Source organism: Dromiciops gliroides, chromosome 2 (assembly GCF_019393635.1).
Source record: "Dromiciops gliroides isolate mDroGli1 chromosome 2, mDroGli1.pri, whole genome shotgun sequence".
Classification (NCBI taxonomy): Eukaryota; Metazoa; Chordata; class Mammalia; order Microbiotheria; family Microbiotheriidae; genus Dromiciops; species Dromiciops gliroides.
This window is the reverse complement of record NC_057862.1, coordinates 363,538,321-363,554,268: the sequence shown is the minus strand read 5'-3', so window position 1 is coordinate 363,554,268 and position 15,948 is coordinate 363,538,321. Positions and strand designations below refer to the sequence as shown.

The 15,948-nt window shown below is 39.3% G+C and overlaps 1 protein-coding gene across 10 annotated transcripts in view; it reads right to left on the bottom strand.

Annotated features, from left to right (window-relative positions):
• The window catches only part of PTPRT (protein tyrosine phosphatase receptor type T), a 1,379,429-nt gene that overhangs the window by 821,619 nt on the left and 541,862 nt on the right, over positions 1–15,948 (bottom strand). For all 10 annotated transcript variants that reach the window (XM_043980423.1, XM_043980419.1, XM_043980422.1 and 7 more), the window contains 2 exons: positions 8,822–8,903; positions 3,268–3,383 (listed from right to left, as the gene is read on the bottom strand). In XM_043980423.1, coding sequence (XP_043836358.1) covers positions 3,268–3,383; positions 8,822–8,903 — 198 coding nt within the window. The remainder of the gene's footprint in view (positions 1–3,267; positions 3,384–8,821; positions 8,904–15,948) is intronic.

Here is a 15,948-nt window from a genome sequence, read left to right as displayed (position 1 = left end):
ACAAAGGGACACAAAAAATACTGAAGAAAATAAAACCTTAAAATGCAAACTTGCCCAAATGATAAAAGAGGTACAAAAAGCCAATGAAGAAAAGAATGCCTTTAAAATCCAGATTGGCCAAATGGAAAAGGAGGTACAAAAGTTCCCTGAAGAAAATAATTTCTTAAAAATTAGGATTGAGCAAATGGAAGCTAATGACTTTATGAGAAATCAAGACACAATAAAGCAAAACCAAAAGAATGAAAAAATAGAAGGCATTGTGAAATATCTCCTTGGGAAAAACAACTAACCTAGAAAATAGATCCAGGAGAGATAGTTTGAAAGTAATTGGACTACCTGAAATCTATTATCAAAAAAAGAGCCTGGATATCATCTTCCAAGAAATTGTCAGGGGAAATTGTCCTGATATTCTAGAACCAGGAGGTAAACCAGAAATTGAAAGAATCCACTAATCACTGCCTGAAAGAGATCCTAAAATGAAAACTCCCAGGAATATTATAGCCAAATTCCAGAGCTCCCAGGTCAAGGAGAAAATATTGCAAGCAGCCATAAAGAACCAATTCAAGTATTGTGGAGCCACAGTGAGGATAACACAAGATTTAGTAGTTTCTACATTAAAGTATCAAATAGCTTGGAATATGATATTCATGAGGACAAAAGAACTTGGATTACAACCAAAAATTACCTACCCAGCAAAACTGATTATAATCCTTGAGGGGAAAAATTGGAATTCAATGAAAGAGAGGACTTCCAGGCATTCTTAATAAAAAGACCTGAACTGAATATAAAATTTTCCTTTCATATACAAGACTCTAGAGAAGCATAAAAAGGTAAACAGGAAAAAGAAATCCTAAGGGATATTAAAAGGTTAAACTGTAAACATTCCTACATAAGAAGATGATACTTGTAACTCATAAGAACATTCTCATTATTAGGGCAGCTGAATGGAGTATATTTAGACAGAGGGTAGAGGCATGAATTTAATATGAAGAGATGGTATCTTTAAAAAATAAAATTAGGGGCAGCTAGGTGGCGCAATGGATAAAGTACCAGGCCTAGATTCAGGAGTACCTGAGTTCAAATCCAGCCTCAGACACTTCACACTTACTAGCTGTGTGACCCTGGGCAAGTCACTTAACCCCCATTGCCCCGCAAAAAAAAATTAATTTAATTTTAAAAATTAAATTAAATTAATGGATGAGAGAGGAATGCACTGGGAGAAAGGGAAAGGTGGAATAGGGTAAAGTATCTCACATAAAAGAAGCAAGAAAAATCTTATCCAGTAGAGGAGAAGATAAGGGAGGTGCCGGGGAGTGAGTGAACCTTACTCCTGTCTGAACTGGCTCAAAGAGGGAATAACATACACACTCAATTGAGTATAGTAATCTATGTTACCCTGCATGAAAGTAGGAAGGGAAGGGAATAAGAGAGGGAGGTGATAGAAGAGAGGGCAGAATGGAGGAGGGATCAGTCAGAAACAAAATTCCTTTGAGGATGGGAAAGGGTGAAAAGAGATAGAGATTAGAGTAAATGGCATGAGGAGGGAAGAGAATGGAGGGAAATTCAGTTAACAATATTAACTGTGAAAAAATTTTGAAACAAGTTTGTCTAATAAATGTCTCATTTCTCAAACACATAAAGAACTAAGTCAAAGTTGTTAAAATATGAGCCATTCCCCAATTTATAAATGATCAAAAGATATGAGCAGTTTTCAGATGAAATAACTGAAGATATCTATAGCAATATGAAAAAAATGCTGTAACTCACTACTGATTAGAAAGATACAAGTCAAAATAATTTTGGAGTACTACCTTATACCTACTGGATTGGATAATAGGACAGCAGAGTTAAATGACAAATGTTGTAAGCCATGTGGGGGGGGGGGAATAAAATATTAATGCATTGCTGATGGAGTTGTAAACTGATTCAAACATTCTGTGGAGCAATTTGGAAGTATGGCCCAAGGACCATAAAAATATGCATACTCTTTGACTAGTAACACCACTACTAGATCAGTATCCAAAATGAGATTAAAAAACAAAAATTTAAAGGACCTATATATACTAAAATATTTATGGCAGCTCTTTTCTGGTGCAAAGAATTTGCAATTGAAGAAATGTCCATTAATTGGGGAATGGCTGAACAAATTGTGGGTTGAGATTATGATGGAACACTATTGGGCTATAAAAAAATGATAAGCAGCCTCATTTCCCTGAAAAAAAAAAAAGAATGCAAGCTCTAGGAGGGCAGGGATCATTGGGGGCAGCTAAGCGGTGCAGTGGATAAAGCATGGGCCCTGGATTCAGCAGGACCTGACTTCAAATCTTGCCTCAGACACTTGACACTTACTAGCTATGTGACCCTGGGCAAATCACTTAACCCTTAGTGTCCCACAAAAAAAAACAAAACAAAACAAAACAAAACAGAAATGATGAGCTGGATGCTCTCAGAAAAACCTGGAAAGACTTACATGAAATGATGCAAAATGAAATGTACTGTATACAAAGTAACAGCAGTACTGTAAGATGATCAGCTGTGAATAACTTAGCTATTCTCAGAAATACAATGATCCAAGCCAACTAAAGGATTTAGGAAAGATGTGTTCCTTCTCCAGAGAAAGCATTGATGGTGTCTGAATACAGATTGAAGCATCTTTTTAAGTTTTTTGTCTGTTTTCTTTCACAACCTGACTTATGTGGAACTGTTTTGCTTGACTACACATGTATAACTTATATTGAATTGCTTACATGCTTAAGGGGGTAGGGGTGGGGAGGGAGGGAAGAGGAGAATTTCATACACAAAGTTTTAAAAATGGACATTAAAATTGTTTTGCATGTACTTGAGGAAAAATAAAATTCTAAAGAAATGGAAAAAAAAGAATTAAAGGCAGAAGTTTGGGGCACCACATGCTTAGGATGTAAGTGACTAGTATGAGGAATGGTGCTTGTTACAGAGTCTAAAGAGCATTAGATTTAATGTCAGAAGACATGGGTTTGACTCACAGAACAGTCACTTACTACCTATGGGAATTTGAACAAGTTACTTAACTTCTCTCCTTCATCTGTAAAATGAGGGAGTTTGATGAGATGATTTCTGGGTTTCCCTCCAGTTTAAAATTGATGATGCTATACTCTCTACAGCCATACTGATATACTGAAAAAAACCACTGGACTTAGTCAAGAAAATGTCAGTTCAATTCTCAATGTTACCACTAAATCTGATCAGATTATGGAATGAAAGCTATGTAAAGAGAAAAAAAGTGTTTACCTGGAGCCAGAGTTTGTCATGTTGGGACCACTTTCCCCCAGCGATACACTGGAATGTTGCATTCTGTCCCACATTCACTTCAACATTTTGGAGTCGCAGGAAATGAGGTGCTTTTCCTAGGATGGAAATGGAATATTAAGTGGGTGGGTTCTTTAGCATTTCTGTTCCCCTGAGATCTGGAGAAGACGACTCATGATCCAGGTAAATTCCAAGAGCATGATAAGGTTACTTTCCCTTAGAGAGTTAAGATGCTTATTCTGCATGAGGCAATGAAGCCAGATCAATGGGCCAGGTTTGTACAGTGTAAAATGGACTGAAAACTGACCATTCTACTAAAGAATAAGTTTTTACTGCAACATGATAGAGATCACTGAGGTTGTTATTTAAGATGCTTCCCCCACCCTATGTTAAAAAAAGATTTAATCCAAGAATAGTAATGGCCTATAATTTGGGTTTGGGTTTGTGTGCAGGTGGGATAACCCTCAATGGGCAGTGCTGAATCCCCTCAGGATAAAAGCAGTCCTAAATCCTCGCATCTACCTTTAATTTATACAGGTTATGCCAAGGGTTTTAGTTCAGTTTTAATTTTAATATCTTAAAATTTTAAGTATTTACAATTTAAAATTACACTACCACTTTTGGAACACCATGCATTCCCCCCCCCCTTAGAGTGCAGGGGGAAGATGATACTGCAAATGCTGCCATGATGATGGATTATGTTAGTGCATCTGAAAATTCATAGGTCCCAAAAGTCATACAGTGGTAATGAACTGGAGGATGCTTCTTTATCCCCCAAAAAATCTACTGAAATATTTTCCACATTTTCTAATCAATATTAAACCCTTTTTACTGGAGTCCCAAAGAATTTCAGGCCAATAATGCAATCTTATCACTAAATGGAATAATATAGTTAGGACCCTCTTTGCTCCTGGATCTGGTTCAATTTTGGATCAACTTATTCAAAGCCACCCACCCCAGAAGCTCAAAGAAAAGGGGGACTAGAACAAAGGAGTTAATGCAAACACTTAGATTTTTTAAAAAAGATGAAAGTCACCAAACAATGACAATTGTCTAAATAATTGCATTTAACAATGACACTAGGAAGGTCTGTTCCATTTCTGAATCATCATTGACATTTAAGATTTGGTTACATTGTAGGAAAATATATTATCTCACGTATCACTGAGGGGTAGGGTAGAAGTGTAGGGGTGTGTGTGTGTGTGTGTGTGTGTGTGTGTGTGTGTGTGTGTGTGTGTGCATGTGCACTCCTTCCTCTCACAAACTTTTCCTTTAGCATTTATCGCAATACCTTATATATTTTATTTTGTCCAGACTTGTGATTTCCACTGTTTTGTAACTTAGTGCATTAGAGAGTTGTCTAAAATGCTGAGAGATTAAAGTAATTTTCCCTGGGTGGGATAGGCAGTGTCAAAGTATTTAAATCTAGGTCTCTCTAAACTCTGAGCACAGATTTTTATCCACTGTACTATATCACCTCTTGTATCATCACACAGAACACCTGCTTAATAAGTGCTGAATTGAACTGCAGAACATTGGGTAAGAATTATAACCAGCCTATGGATTGGACAACGGGCCCTTTAGATCATCTGTAATAATTAGACAACTGTTATACTAAAGATAACCCCTCAGGACTCTAGCAGACTAAGAGTTTAAGCCACCTTATTTGTGCCCCTAATCTTTGTACCCTATCACTCATTAAGATACTGGGATTTGGGATAGCTAGGTGGCGCAGTGGATAGAGCACCGGCCCAGGATTCAGGAAGACCTGAGTTCAAATCCAGCCTCAGACCCTTGACACTTACTAGCTGTGTGACCCTAGGCAAGTCACTTAATCCCAATTGCCTCACCAAAAAGAAAAAAAAAAAGGTACTGGGATTTCACTTGGCAGAGGTGACACTTGAATGAGGCTGACCAATGCTTATTGCACATTTAGGGCAAAATACTCTAATGTGAGTGTCATATTAAACTCATTCTACAAACATCAGTATAGCATTTGAAGACATATCATTCTGCCCTTTATCCTGCTCTCTGGACTTGTCAGCGCCCAGCAGGTATTGAAATAAAATTGAGAGAAAGAGACCTGTTCAGCAAAAACCCCAGCCGTTCATGCAACACTAGGAAATTCACCACAGTGATGTGATAGAAAATAAAATAAGGAAGTCTAAAAGTCACTGGAAGAGATAGAAATGGTGAAACCATGAAGAAAACTTCTCTGACATTTACCCAGCCGGTATTCCTGATGCAGCCCTGTTTTTAATAGTTAAAGCTGAGAAATGACAACCCCCAGAGGGCAACCAGAGTGACAATACAAGGAGGGGAACATGGGAATGTTAAATGGGCTATAAAATGTAAGCGAAAGGTTTGAGTTTATAAGAGAAAATCATTTCCTCTGCTGTGGTTTTAAGCATTACGCCTCTCTCTCCGTCACTTTTTAAAGTGTGAGGCAAAAGCATAACGCTATTAACCTCAGCACCAATCAATATGGGACATGGGGCGATTGGGCCAGTAAAGGCCTTGTAACTTTGGGAATATTTAACGGAAGCACTTATTGATAAACTCTGGGTATATCTTAATAGAGAAATAGCTCTTGAGGACAGAAATGGGAAATTAAAAGGCCAGAGGACGTGAGAAGAATAAGAAGTTCTCTGTCTACTTAAATATTTAATAGCCCCACAAGGAAAGTTTCTAATCCGTGCATTAATATTAAGTGTGTGTGTGTGTGTGTATGTGTGTGTGTGTGTGTGTGTGTGTGTGTGTGTGTGTGTATGGGTTTGTGTATGCATGAGTGCTAGAGAGTTGGGGAAGATGGGGAAGCCAATATCCACTCAGTACAAAGAAATATACAGACATCATTTTATATCCCAAGCAATTTGGGATCCTAAACACAGTCCACGGAGGCCTGCTGTCAGCATCACTGATATTGGCCCACACATTTAGGCTGCAATGCTCTTAGCAGAATAGGCCTTCCAGCTTGCACGCATCTGGGATGCATTGCCCTGTTTGTCGTATGCCCCCATTTGCAACAGCAGCTCTGCCTTTCTCACAACTCTTTGTGTTGTGTTGAAATTCAGCAGCTGTAATTTCTGCCCAGGGTCAAGTTTTCTTTAGCTTGTCACCATGTGAAGGAATTTTAGTCATAGCAGGGCAAGAAAGGAAAAAGGCAAAAGAGGGGGTAAAAGGGAGGGGAGAAAGGAAGAAATCCCTTTTCCACTTCTCTCACGGGCTCCATGGCTTTCACGACTTGAAACTTTCTACCAGAGAATCTTCAGAGGAAAGTGGGCTGCTGAATTATTGAAGCCATCCTTATGGAGCAAGCACATTCCTCCCGTTTTCTAAGCACTGGGATCCCTTTGTACTTGCTGTAGAACTGGTCATGGCAGACAGAGAGCTCAGTCTCTGCTCACCACTGGTGTCACAAATGCTGGGAGGCAGCAGCATCAAAGGTGTGGCCAGTTTGTCCTAATGGTTTCTCTCCCCAGACTCCAAATAGGAAATCCCAAGAAGGTGCAGGATACCAAGGCCTGTCTTGGGCACAGGCCCCTGGTTCTCGACCTCAGGAGAGGGTTTCAGCTGGAACAGCCCAGGGGCTCCTATCTATTATCCAAGTTTCCAATTTGAGCTTCCTCTTTCTGTTAAAAGGTACGAAAATGGTAGTCACCATCACGGGAGTCTTTCATTTTTTTCTGAATTTTATGGGTAAGCCTGAGCGGTGCATTAATGGGGTGGCTTTGCATTATGCAGGCACAGAGATCGGATCATGTTTTCCCTAGTTACTGCTCATAACCTATCTGCATAGTAATTGCCTCATGGTCATTCCACTCATGTGGAATCCAGTTCTCTACCGGTGGAGAGGAAGCTGAGATTTTCTTAAAACCCACTGCACACTTACTTTCGTAAAGTATTGATTCTACCTGAAGCCAGAGTTGGGAAGCACATACATACCCCCAGCCCTCAGGCCAGCATCTTAGCATTGAGATTTCTCAGAAGGGAAGAAGAAGGTTGCTACAGCTACTGAATCCAGAACATATGCATTTTGGATATGTGTTATGGACCCCTTCGGCAGGCTGGTGAAACCTATAAACTCCTCAGAATAAGAGTTTTACAATGCACAAAATAAAATACATAGGATTACAAAGGTAATCCATTTATTAATAAATAAAGATGTGGGTTTTCTTCCCATTCAAATTCTCTCTTGAAATCACTCTTTGAACTTCTTAGATCCGTGGTTAAGAACCCCTGATTTAGAAAAACAAACTGATTCAATTCATTTCAATAAGCATTTGTTAATCTACTAAACATCTACTAAAAATGCTTTATTAACCATCTACTAAACATCAGGCACCAAAACAATAAGAAAGTTCCTGCCCTCAAGAAGTTTCCATTCTATCAAGAGAAACTCATTACTAGTCCTTGGCACTCAAGCTTCACCCTGCTTTTGCCCTGGCTATAGCTTAGACTCATTCCCACACAGAGAGGTGTTCAGGCTGATTGGTAGCAAGTTTCAGTAATATACAATGTGTTTCTGTCCATTACTACATACCAGTCCTCGGGGTGGGGGTGGGTGGTGGTGAAGGAGGAGTACAAGCAGATGCCAGAAAACACACGTGGAATGTGGCCGACACCTGTAGCGTGGTACAGACACACAGCGGGCACAGCCGATGTCACTAATCCTATAGTATCTCCTTTCTTAGACACACAATATATCCCCATCTTCTAGGGCACTGCTGAGATGCATTCAAATGCCCATCAGGAAACAGACAACAGGAACAGAATTATATGAAACACAAATAAGCTGAGCAGAGAACAGTAACTCTCTAGCACTCCACAATAAGAGCCTATGATGGCAAATCTTTCAGAACGCCTCCATAGCGCTGATGAGTGGATTGAAAATTGTCTTCCAAGAATTAATAGCTCCAGGCCCCTTTTTCCCTGTGACTGAACATCCAGTTCATTCCCTAAGTGTTTTTGGTGAGTATTCTTTTTTTTTTTCCTTTCTGAAACAATTACATGTGATTCTATCTAGCGCCCTTTAATTCTTCTACTTCAGTGCTCTGAATCACACTAATAAACAATCAGGGTTTCTATTCCCTTAATAATGGAGTCAGATTTGAGCAGAGATGTTTTGGCACTATCTGCAGATTCACATAGGGGCTGCCTGTTGCACAGCCTGGCAAAATGAGGGATTTATTTTGGACTGATTGCCTTGGGTACAGAAGTATTTTCAAAGAAGAAAGAAGAAAAAACATGCTTCTGAACCAGGTGAATGGGAGACCAGCTGAACTGAAATGTGAAGCCCACTTCAGGTCAGAACCACATCATCAGGAAAATGAAAAATTGCAGGGTCACAGACACCAAGCCAGAAGAGTCTTGAGAGATTATCCAATCCACTCAGATCTGCAGATGAGGAAACTGAGGACCACAGAAATTAAGTGATTTGCCCAAGGTTGGTCACAAATGTAGGAAATGGTAGAGCTGGGATTCAAAACCATGACCTCTGGACCCAGAATTCTTGCCACTAGACCAAGATACTTACTGCATGGATGGGCAAGGACCCGAACTTCATCCACTGCTATGTATCCAGGATGTCCCTTCAAAGATACGGATTCAAATATAACCTGAAACAAACAAAGGAAATCGGGTTCTTACAAACAACAGTTGTCAGTCATACAGAGCTACTCCTCCTGTGCCTCTCCCACCGTTTTTAGGGGATTTCTTGGTATTTTCTCATCTATGAGAGGATGTTCCAGTATAGAAACTCTGTCCACTGATGCAGACTGACAACTCATCTCTAATTTAGCATCTCAGCTGCTCACAGGGAATAAGTGACTTTCCCAAGGTCACAGAGTTAATATGGAGTTGAACCTATTCCCAACAGACCCTCTAATAATTGTTTCTTACAGGGTCTCTTTTACTCACGCTTTTTTATTATTCAGATTATGTATCACAACCAAGTGGAGAGATGAGTCTATGATTAGATATAGGAACTTCCTCATAAACCCCAGATTTTGTCTTATATTTTTCCAGGCAGAAGAAATAAACCCTGCTGACCAGAATGAACACTGAAAAAGTACTGTCCATCCTAACAGTGATTGCAGAGATATTTTGTCTGGATAAAAAAGCCAAATCAAGCCTTTGTGGTGGTTCACATGAAGCCTACACAAGAGTTATTTCCTAAAATCCAACTTGCCTATATATCTAGAAGGAAAAGCTTCCTTTGAAAATGAGTACTCAGGCCAGATGAGCCCTCAAGTGGCTAGCCCAGGAGAATGTAGCATCCTTAAAGGTCAGAGATTTTTCATTGTATGCCTTTGAATCCTCAGTAACTGAAGAGTGCCTGGAATGCAGCAAGGATTTAAGAAATGTTTTTTGAATGGAATGGAAGCTGTCCTTGCCACAGGGTCCTAACTAGCACTAGAAAAGATCTTCAAGGTCACCTAGTCCAGGCCCATCATTTTACAGAGGAGGATACTGACACCCACCAACATTAAATAACTTACTTAAGACTGCAGAGGTAAAGGGAGGAGACAAATCCACTACTTGAATTGCTTTTACCCTATATGCCAAAAGTTAGTGATGGTGCACTTTAAAAATGGTAGCAGGCAAGGGGCAGCTAGGTGGCGCAGTGGATAGAGCACCGGCCCTGGATTCAGGAGGACCTGAGTTCAAATCTGACTTCAGACACTTGACACTTATACTTACTAGCTGTGTGACCCTGGGCAAGTCACTTAACCCCAACTGCCTCACAAAAAGGGGAAAAAAATGGTAGCAAGCATACTCCCAGGGCTCACAAATCCTACCTGTGTGAAATATATCTTCCCTGAGGTAAAGACCACATAGAATATGCGTGCTACAAAAAATAGTGTAGGGGGCAGAGCCAAGATGGCAGAGAGAAGCTAGGAACTTGCTTGAGCTTTCCCATATTTCCCTCAAAAACAACATTAAATCAAGCCTCTAAACAACATCTGGAATTACAGAACCTACAAAAAGAGAGGCACAATCCTGCTACTTGAGAAAATTTAGAAGACTTCAGGAAAGGTCTGTCTCACCTGGGTGAAAGGGGAGGGTGGCTCAAAACTACTCAGCTCAGCTGGTAGCTCACTTCAGCAAAGCTTGGCTCAGTGGGCAGCTTGTCACTGCTGCAACTCGATACAGTTGAGAGTGGGGCAGCTGAGAGCAGTAAGAAGCTTGCAATATTGAATCCTGTGCCCCAGGAGCAGACTTCAACTTTATAAGTTTAAAAATAGCCCACAACATGAGCAAGAAACAAAAAAGGACCCTTGCCATTGACAACTTCTGTGGCAAAAGGGAAGATCCAAACTCAAACTCAGATGAGTTGGTCAAAAAGCCTATAAGGGAAGACTCAAGTGGAAAGATGATCTTGTCTCAAGACCAAAAAGCCTTCTTTGAAGAGCTCAAAAAGACTTTAAAAAACCAAATGAGAGTGGTAGAAGAAAAAATGGAGAAAGAAATGAGAGTTACACTGCAAAAAGAAGCACAAAAATTGAGGAAAACAATTCCTTAAAAAATACAATTGGCCAAGTGAGAGGAAAAAAATGGCCAAATGGAAAAAGAAGTGCAAAAGCTTACTAAGGAAAATAAGGCCTTAAAAATTAAAATTGAGCAGATGGAAGCTGATAACTCCATGAGACACCAAGAATCTGCCAAGCAGAATAACACCACATAGAATATGTCAAGGAGAGGGAATAAATATCAAGGGGAGGGAATAGGATGGAGGGTAATACAGTTAACAATAGTAACTGTGAAAGAAATGATGAGCAGGATGTTATCAGAAGGACTTATGAAAAATATAATCCATCTGCAGAGAAAGAACTGATGGTATCTGAATACAGATTGAAGTATAATTTTTTATTTCCTCTTTCTAAAGTTATTTTGTCTGTTCTCTTTCACAAACTGACTAATGTAGAGATGTTTTGTATGACTGCACCTATATAACATATTGAATTGCTTTATTTCTTAGGGAAGGGTGGGGAGGGAGGAAGAGAATTTGGAACACAAAGTTTTAAAAAATCAATGTGAAAATTTGTTTTTACATGTAACTTGGAAAAATTCTAAATAAATAACTTTATTATTATTATTTAAAAAATAAAATTTAAAAAACCACATAGAACCTAGTTTGGGCTACCAGCATAGAATCATAGACTCAGAACATATGAGAGGAATTAGAAGATACCTAAAATACTATTTAATTCAATCCCCTCAATTTAAAGAGGAAATTGAGGTCCAGAAAGAGAAGTCACTTATCCAGGATTATATGGCTAGACAGAGGAAGTAAAAAAAAAGTCTTCAAGCTCTCATGCCAGAGTGTTTTGTTATACATTGGCTTGGCTTTTGCATCATGCCATCCTATGTCACCTAAATGCTGTAGAGGGTCAAGGACCAAGTGCTTATGGGCCTGAGAAGTATCTAACTAGGCAAAATTTCAATTAAATGATTTGTCCCAGGACTTCTCATTGTTACGTCAAGAGACCAATCTGAAGTCCCCATGTCAAACTGTAGCCATGGCAGGAGGAAATGCCTCCAGCCATGAAGAAACTACCACCCATATGAACATGCTCTATGCAGAGAGCTTTTTCTCTGTTGCATTATTAGGTTTTCCATTCTTGGAAGAATTTCACATCATAGGTGTGGTGCTGAATCACATCTGCCAACAGAAGATCGTTTTGTATTTCTTGCTTATCAATGAGTCAAAAGGGAACTATGAAGTGCTTACAATGTGCCAGTCACTGTGCTAAACATGGAAAGTAGAGAGAAAGGCAAAAACAGCTGCTGCCCCTAAGGAGTTCACATTTTAATGGAGGAGACAACATGTAAATAATTAATATCTACAGAGCAGATGAGATGGAATCTCAAGTGAGAGTGGGAGATGTTAACAGCTGGAGAAGGGAGAGCTGGGAAAGGTCACCTGTAGTAGCAGGGATCTAAGATGAGTCTTGAAGGAACCTGGGGAAGCCAAGAGGAAGAGACAGAGAGAAAGCACTAAAGATGTCGGGGACTACCACTGCAAAGGTACAGAGACAGAAGATGAGGTGTCATATGAGAGAAACTATAAATAGTTCAGGCTGGCTAGATTTTAGAGTACATGGAGGGAGGTAAAATATAAGAAAACTAGAAAACCAGGAAGCAATCAAGCTGTAGAAGGTTTTAAATGACAAAAGGAAAGCTTTATATTTGATCAATGAAGGCAAGTAGGTGGCATGGTGGATAGAGTGCTGGGCCAAGAGTCAAGAAGACTCATCTTCCTGAATTCAAATCTGGCCTCAGATACTTACTAGCTGGGTGACCCTGAGAAAGTCACTTAAACCTGTTTGCCTTGGTTTCTTCATCTATAAAATGAGCTGGAGAAGGAAATGGCAAACCACTCCAATATCCTTGCCAAGAAAACACCAAATGGGGTCATAGCGAGTCAGGCATGACCAAAATGCCCAAACACGCATTTGAACCTATATTCTATGACTCTAGAGTTGGAGTTATTTTTCCTGTTTAGTAGAAAGACTTTCATATGGGAAAAAAGCTTAGATTTGTTCTGCTTGACCTTGGAGAGGAGAACTAGAATTAATGGTTGGAAAATATAGGTAGTGAGAGATTTGGGCTCAATACAAGGAAACAGCTCCTAATTATTAAAGCTGTTTCAAAATGGAAAGGGAGCCTTGAAAGATACAAAGACACTTATTAGTTGTGTGACCCTGGACAACTCACTTAACCCTGTTTTGCCTCGGTTTCCTCATCTGTAAAATGAGCTGGAGAAGGAAATGGCAAACCACTCCAGCATCTCTGCCAAGAAAACTCCAAATGGGGTCACATTCAGATACAATTGAAACAACTGAACAATAATAAATATATGATCATGCATATAATAGAAAACCACTGGCATTCAGGGTGGAGATGAGGGTGGTGTGACATGGCCAGATCTGTGCTTTAGGAAAATCACTTTGAGTGGAGGATGAACTGGAGTTGGGAGAGACTTGAAGCAGAAAGACCTATTAGAAGACTATTGCAATAGTTTAGGCTAAAGGTCATAAAAGCTTGAACCAGGTTGGGTAAAATGACCCCCCCAAAAAAAAGTTTGCTTGTGAACTTGAATGAGCTGCAAAGGTTTGAGGTAAAACTGCAAACATAGGTGACCCCTCAGCAAAGAAGAGGAGACATGAAGCACCCTTACAGGCCGCATGCAAACAACAAAAGCTAATCAAGATAAGTGTACCCAAAATGATAAAATAGAATGAACACTGGATTTGGAGTCAGAGGACCTGGATTCAAATTCCAACTCTCCTAGTTAGTATATATGTGAATTTGGGAAAAATTTAACTAGACTTGTTTTTTTTTTCTCATCTAAAAAACGAAGAGTTTGGTCTAGATGGCCTCAGAGATTTTATGATGACTTCAAGTTCAACTGGACAACACTTTTAAGATTCTAGTTCCTACTATACCCTTGAAAACTGATTATGAGCACTCATAATTTGTCATTCAGCAAACACTTATCAGACACCTATATGCTAGATGCTAAAAGATTTCAAAGTTTAGACAAGAACCAATCCCCGTCATTATGGAGTTAATATTCTATTTGGGGATTCAAATACCAATAATGAGTGTTAGCTTTTATAATAACATATTATATATTATAAATGCATCAGAGAGGTACAGAACAAAGTGGTATTGAAGTCAGCAGCACTACTGACCAAAGGGATTGGAGAAGACTTCTTAGAAGAAGATGGCATATGAGTTGGGCTTTAAAGGATGGGTAAGAACTGATCCAACCATTCTGGAGAGCAATTTGGAACTATGGCCAAAGGGCTATGGGATTGTGCATACCCTTTGACTGAGTAATACCACTACTAGGTCTCTATCCCAAAGAGATAATTATAAAAGGGGGAAAAGGGGCAGCTGGGTGGCGCAGTGGATAGAGCACCCGCCCTGGAGTCAGGAGTACCTGAGTTCAAATCCAGCCTCAGACACTTACTAGCTGTGTGACCCTGGGCAAGTCCCTTAACCCCAATTGCCTCACTAAAAAAAAAAGGGGGGGGGAAAGACCCACATATACAAAAATATTTATAGCAGCTTTCTTTGTGGTGGCAAAGAATTGGAAATTTTGTGAATGCCCATCATTTGAGGAAAGGTTGAACAAGTTGTAGTCTATGAATGTAATGGAATACAATTGTGCTGTAAGAAATGATGACCAGGCAGATTTCAGAAAAACCTGGAAGGACTTAAGCAGACCAAAGCTGAATGAAGTGAACAGAACCAGGAGAATGTTGTACACAGTAACAGCAAGAATGTATGATGATCAACAGTGATAGACTTAGTTCTTCTCAGCAATACAATGATCTAAGACAATTCAAAAGAACTCATGATGGAAAATGTTCTCCACACCCAGAAAAAAGAACTGTGCATTCTGAATGCAGATTGAAGCATACTGTTTCTACTTTTATTTTTGTTTCTTTTTTTTTTTTGAGTTTTTTTCCTTTTGTTTTGGTTCTTTTTTTCACAACATGACTAATGCAGAAATATGTTTCATGGGATTGTACATGTATAACCTATATCATATTGCTTTCTGTCTTGGGGAGAGGGGAGTGAAAGAAGGGAGGAAGAAAAATTTGGAACTAAGAACCTTATGAAAACAATTGCTGAAAACTATCTTTACATGTAACTGGAAAATAATAAAATACTTTCATGATTTAATTTAAAAAAAAAAGTACCTTAGAGTCAAAAAAAGAATTCAACACATGAAAATAGGGAAGGAGGGCATTCCAGGCATAGAGTAAAGGTTTCTCATTGTATAACTAGGGGTTGTTTTCAAATTGCACTGGTCTTCAACTCTCTATATTGAGAGGAAAATTTGTCTCTGAGTAAGCACTTCTGAATAAGCAAAGGAATACAGAATTAACACTCAAAATCTGAAGGGACCTTAGACATTATCTACTCCAACCCCTATGTGGAAAAATGAGACCTCTCTAAGATTAGTTTAACAATTGGTTTTCCTGTCTAGATTTTGAAAACAGAGCACCAACTACTAACTTCTGGGGGAACCAGTCCTATTGCTGGATATCTATAATGATTTGTGTAATTGTGAATGAACCAAGGTTCAAGAACTCAAGTTCTTTCTCAGGCTGAATTGAGATTCATCATCCTATAACATTTCCTAAAAGCTGTCTCCAGTTTAGCCACCTGTGACGAAATAAACTGTGTAGGCTTTTATCCACATGATAAGCCCTCACATGTTAGAAGACAACTATACACTACCAGCTTCCCCAAGTCTTCTTTACCCTACTTCCTTTATCTGAGCCTCCAATGACATAGTTTCAAGTTCCTCGACCATCACGGCCACCTTGACTACCAGCTTGCCAATGTACTTTCTAAAATATGGCATCTGGACATGACATTTCTAGATATGATCTGAAAAAGGGTGAAGTAATATCATTTAAAAACACTGAACATGAGTCAGGAAATTTAGACTCAAACCTTAGATCTGACCCTTGATAACTGTCTGGTCTGGAGCAAGTTGTTTTAGCTTCTCCAAGCCTCATTGTCCTCATTTGTAAAACATAAATAATACTTGTACTACTCACCTCATGGTTTTAAAGGGCTATCTATGTATGAGTTTTTGAATTGTTGACTAGAACAAAGAAGGCTGACACTATTAGT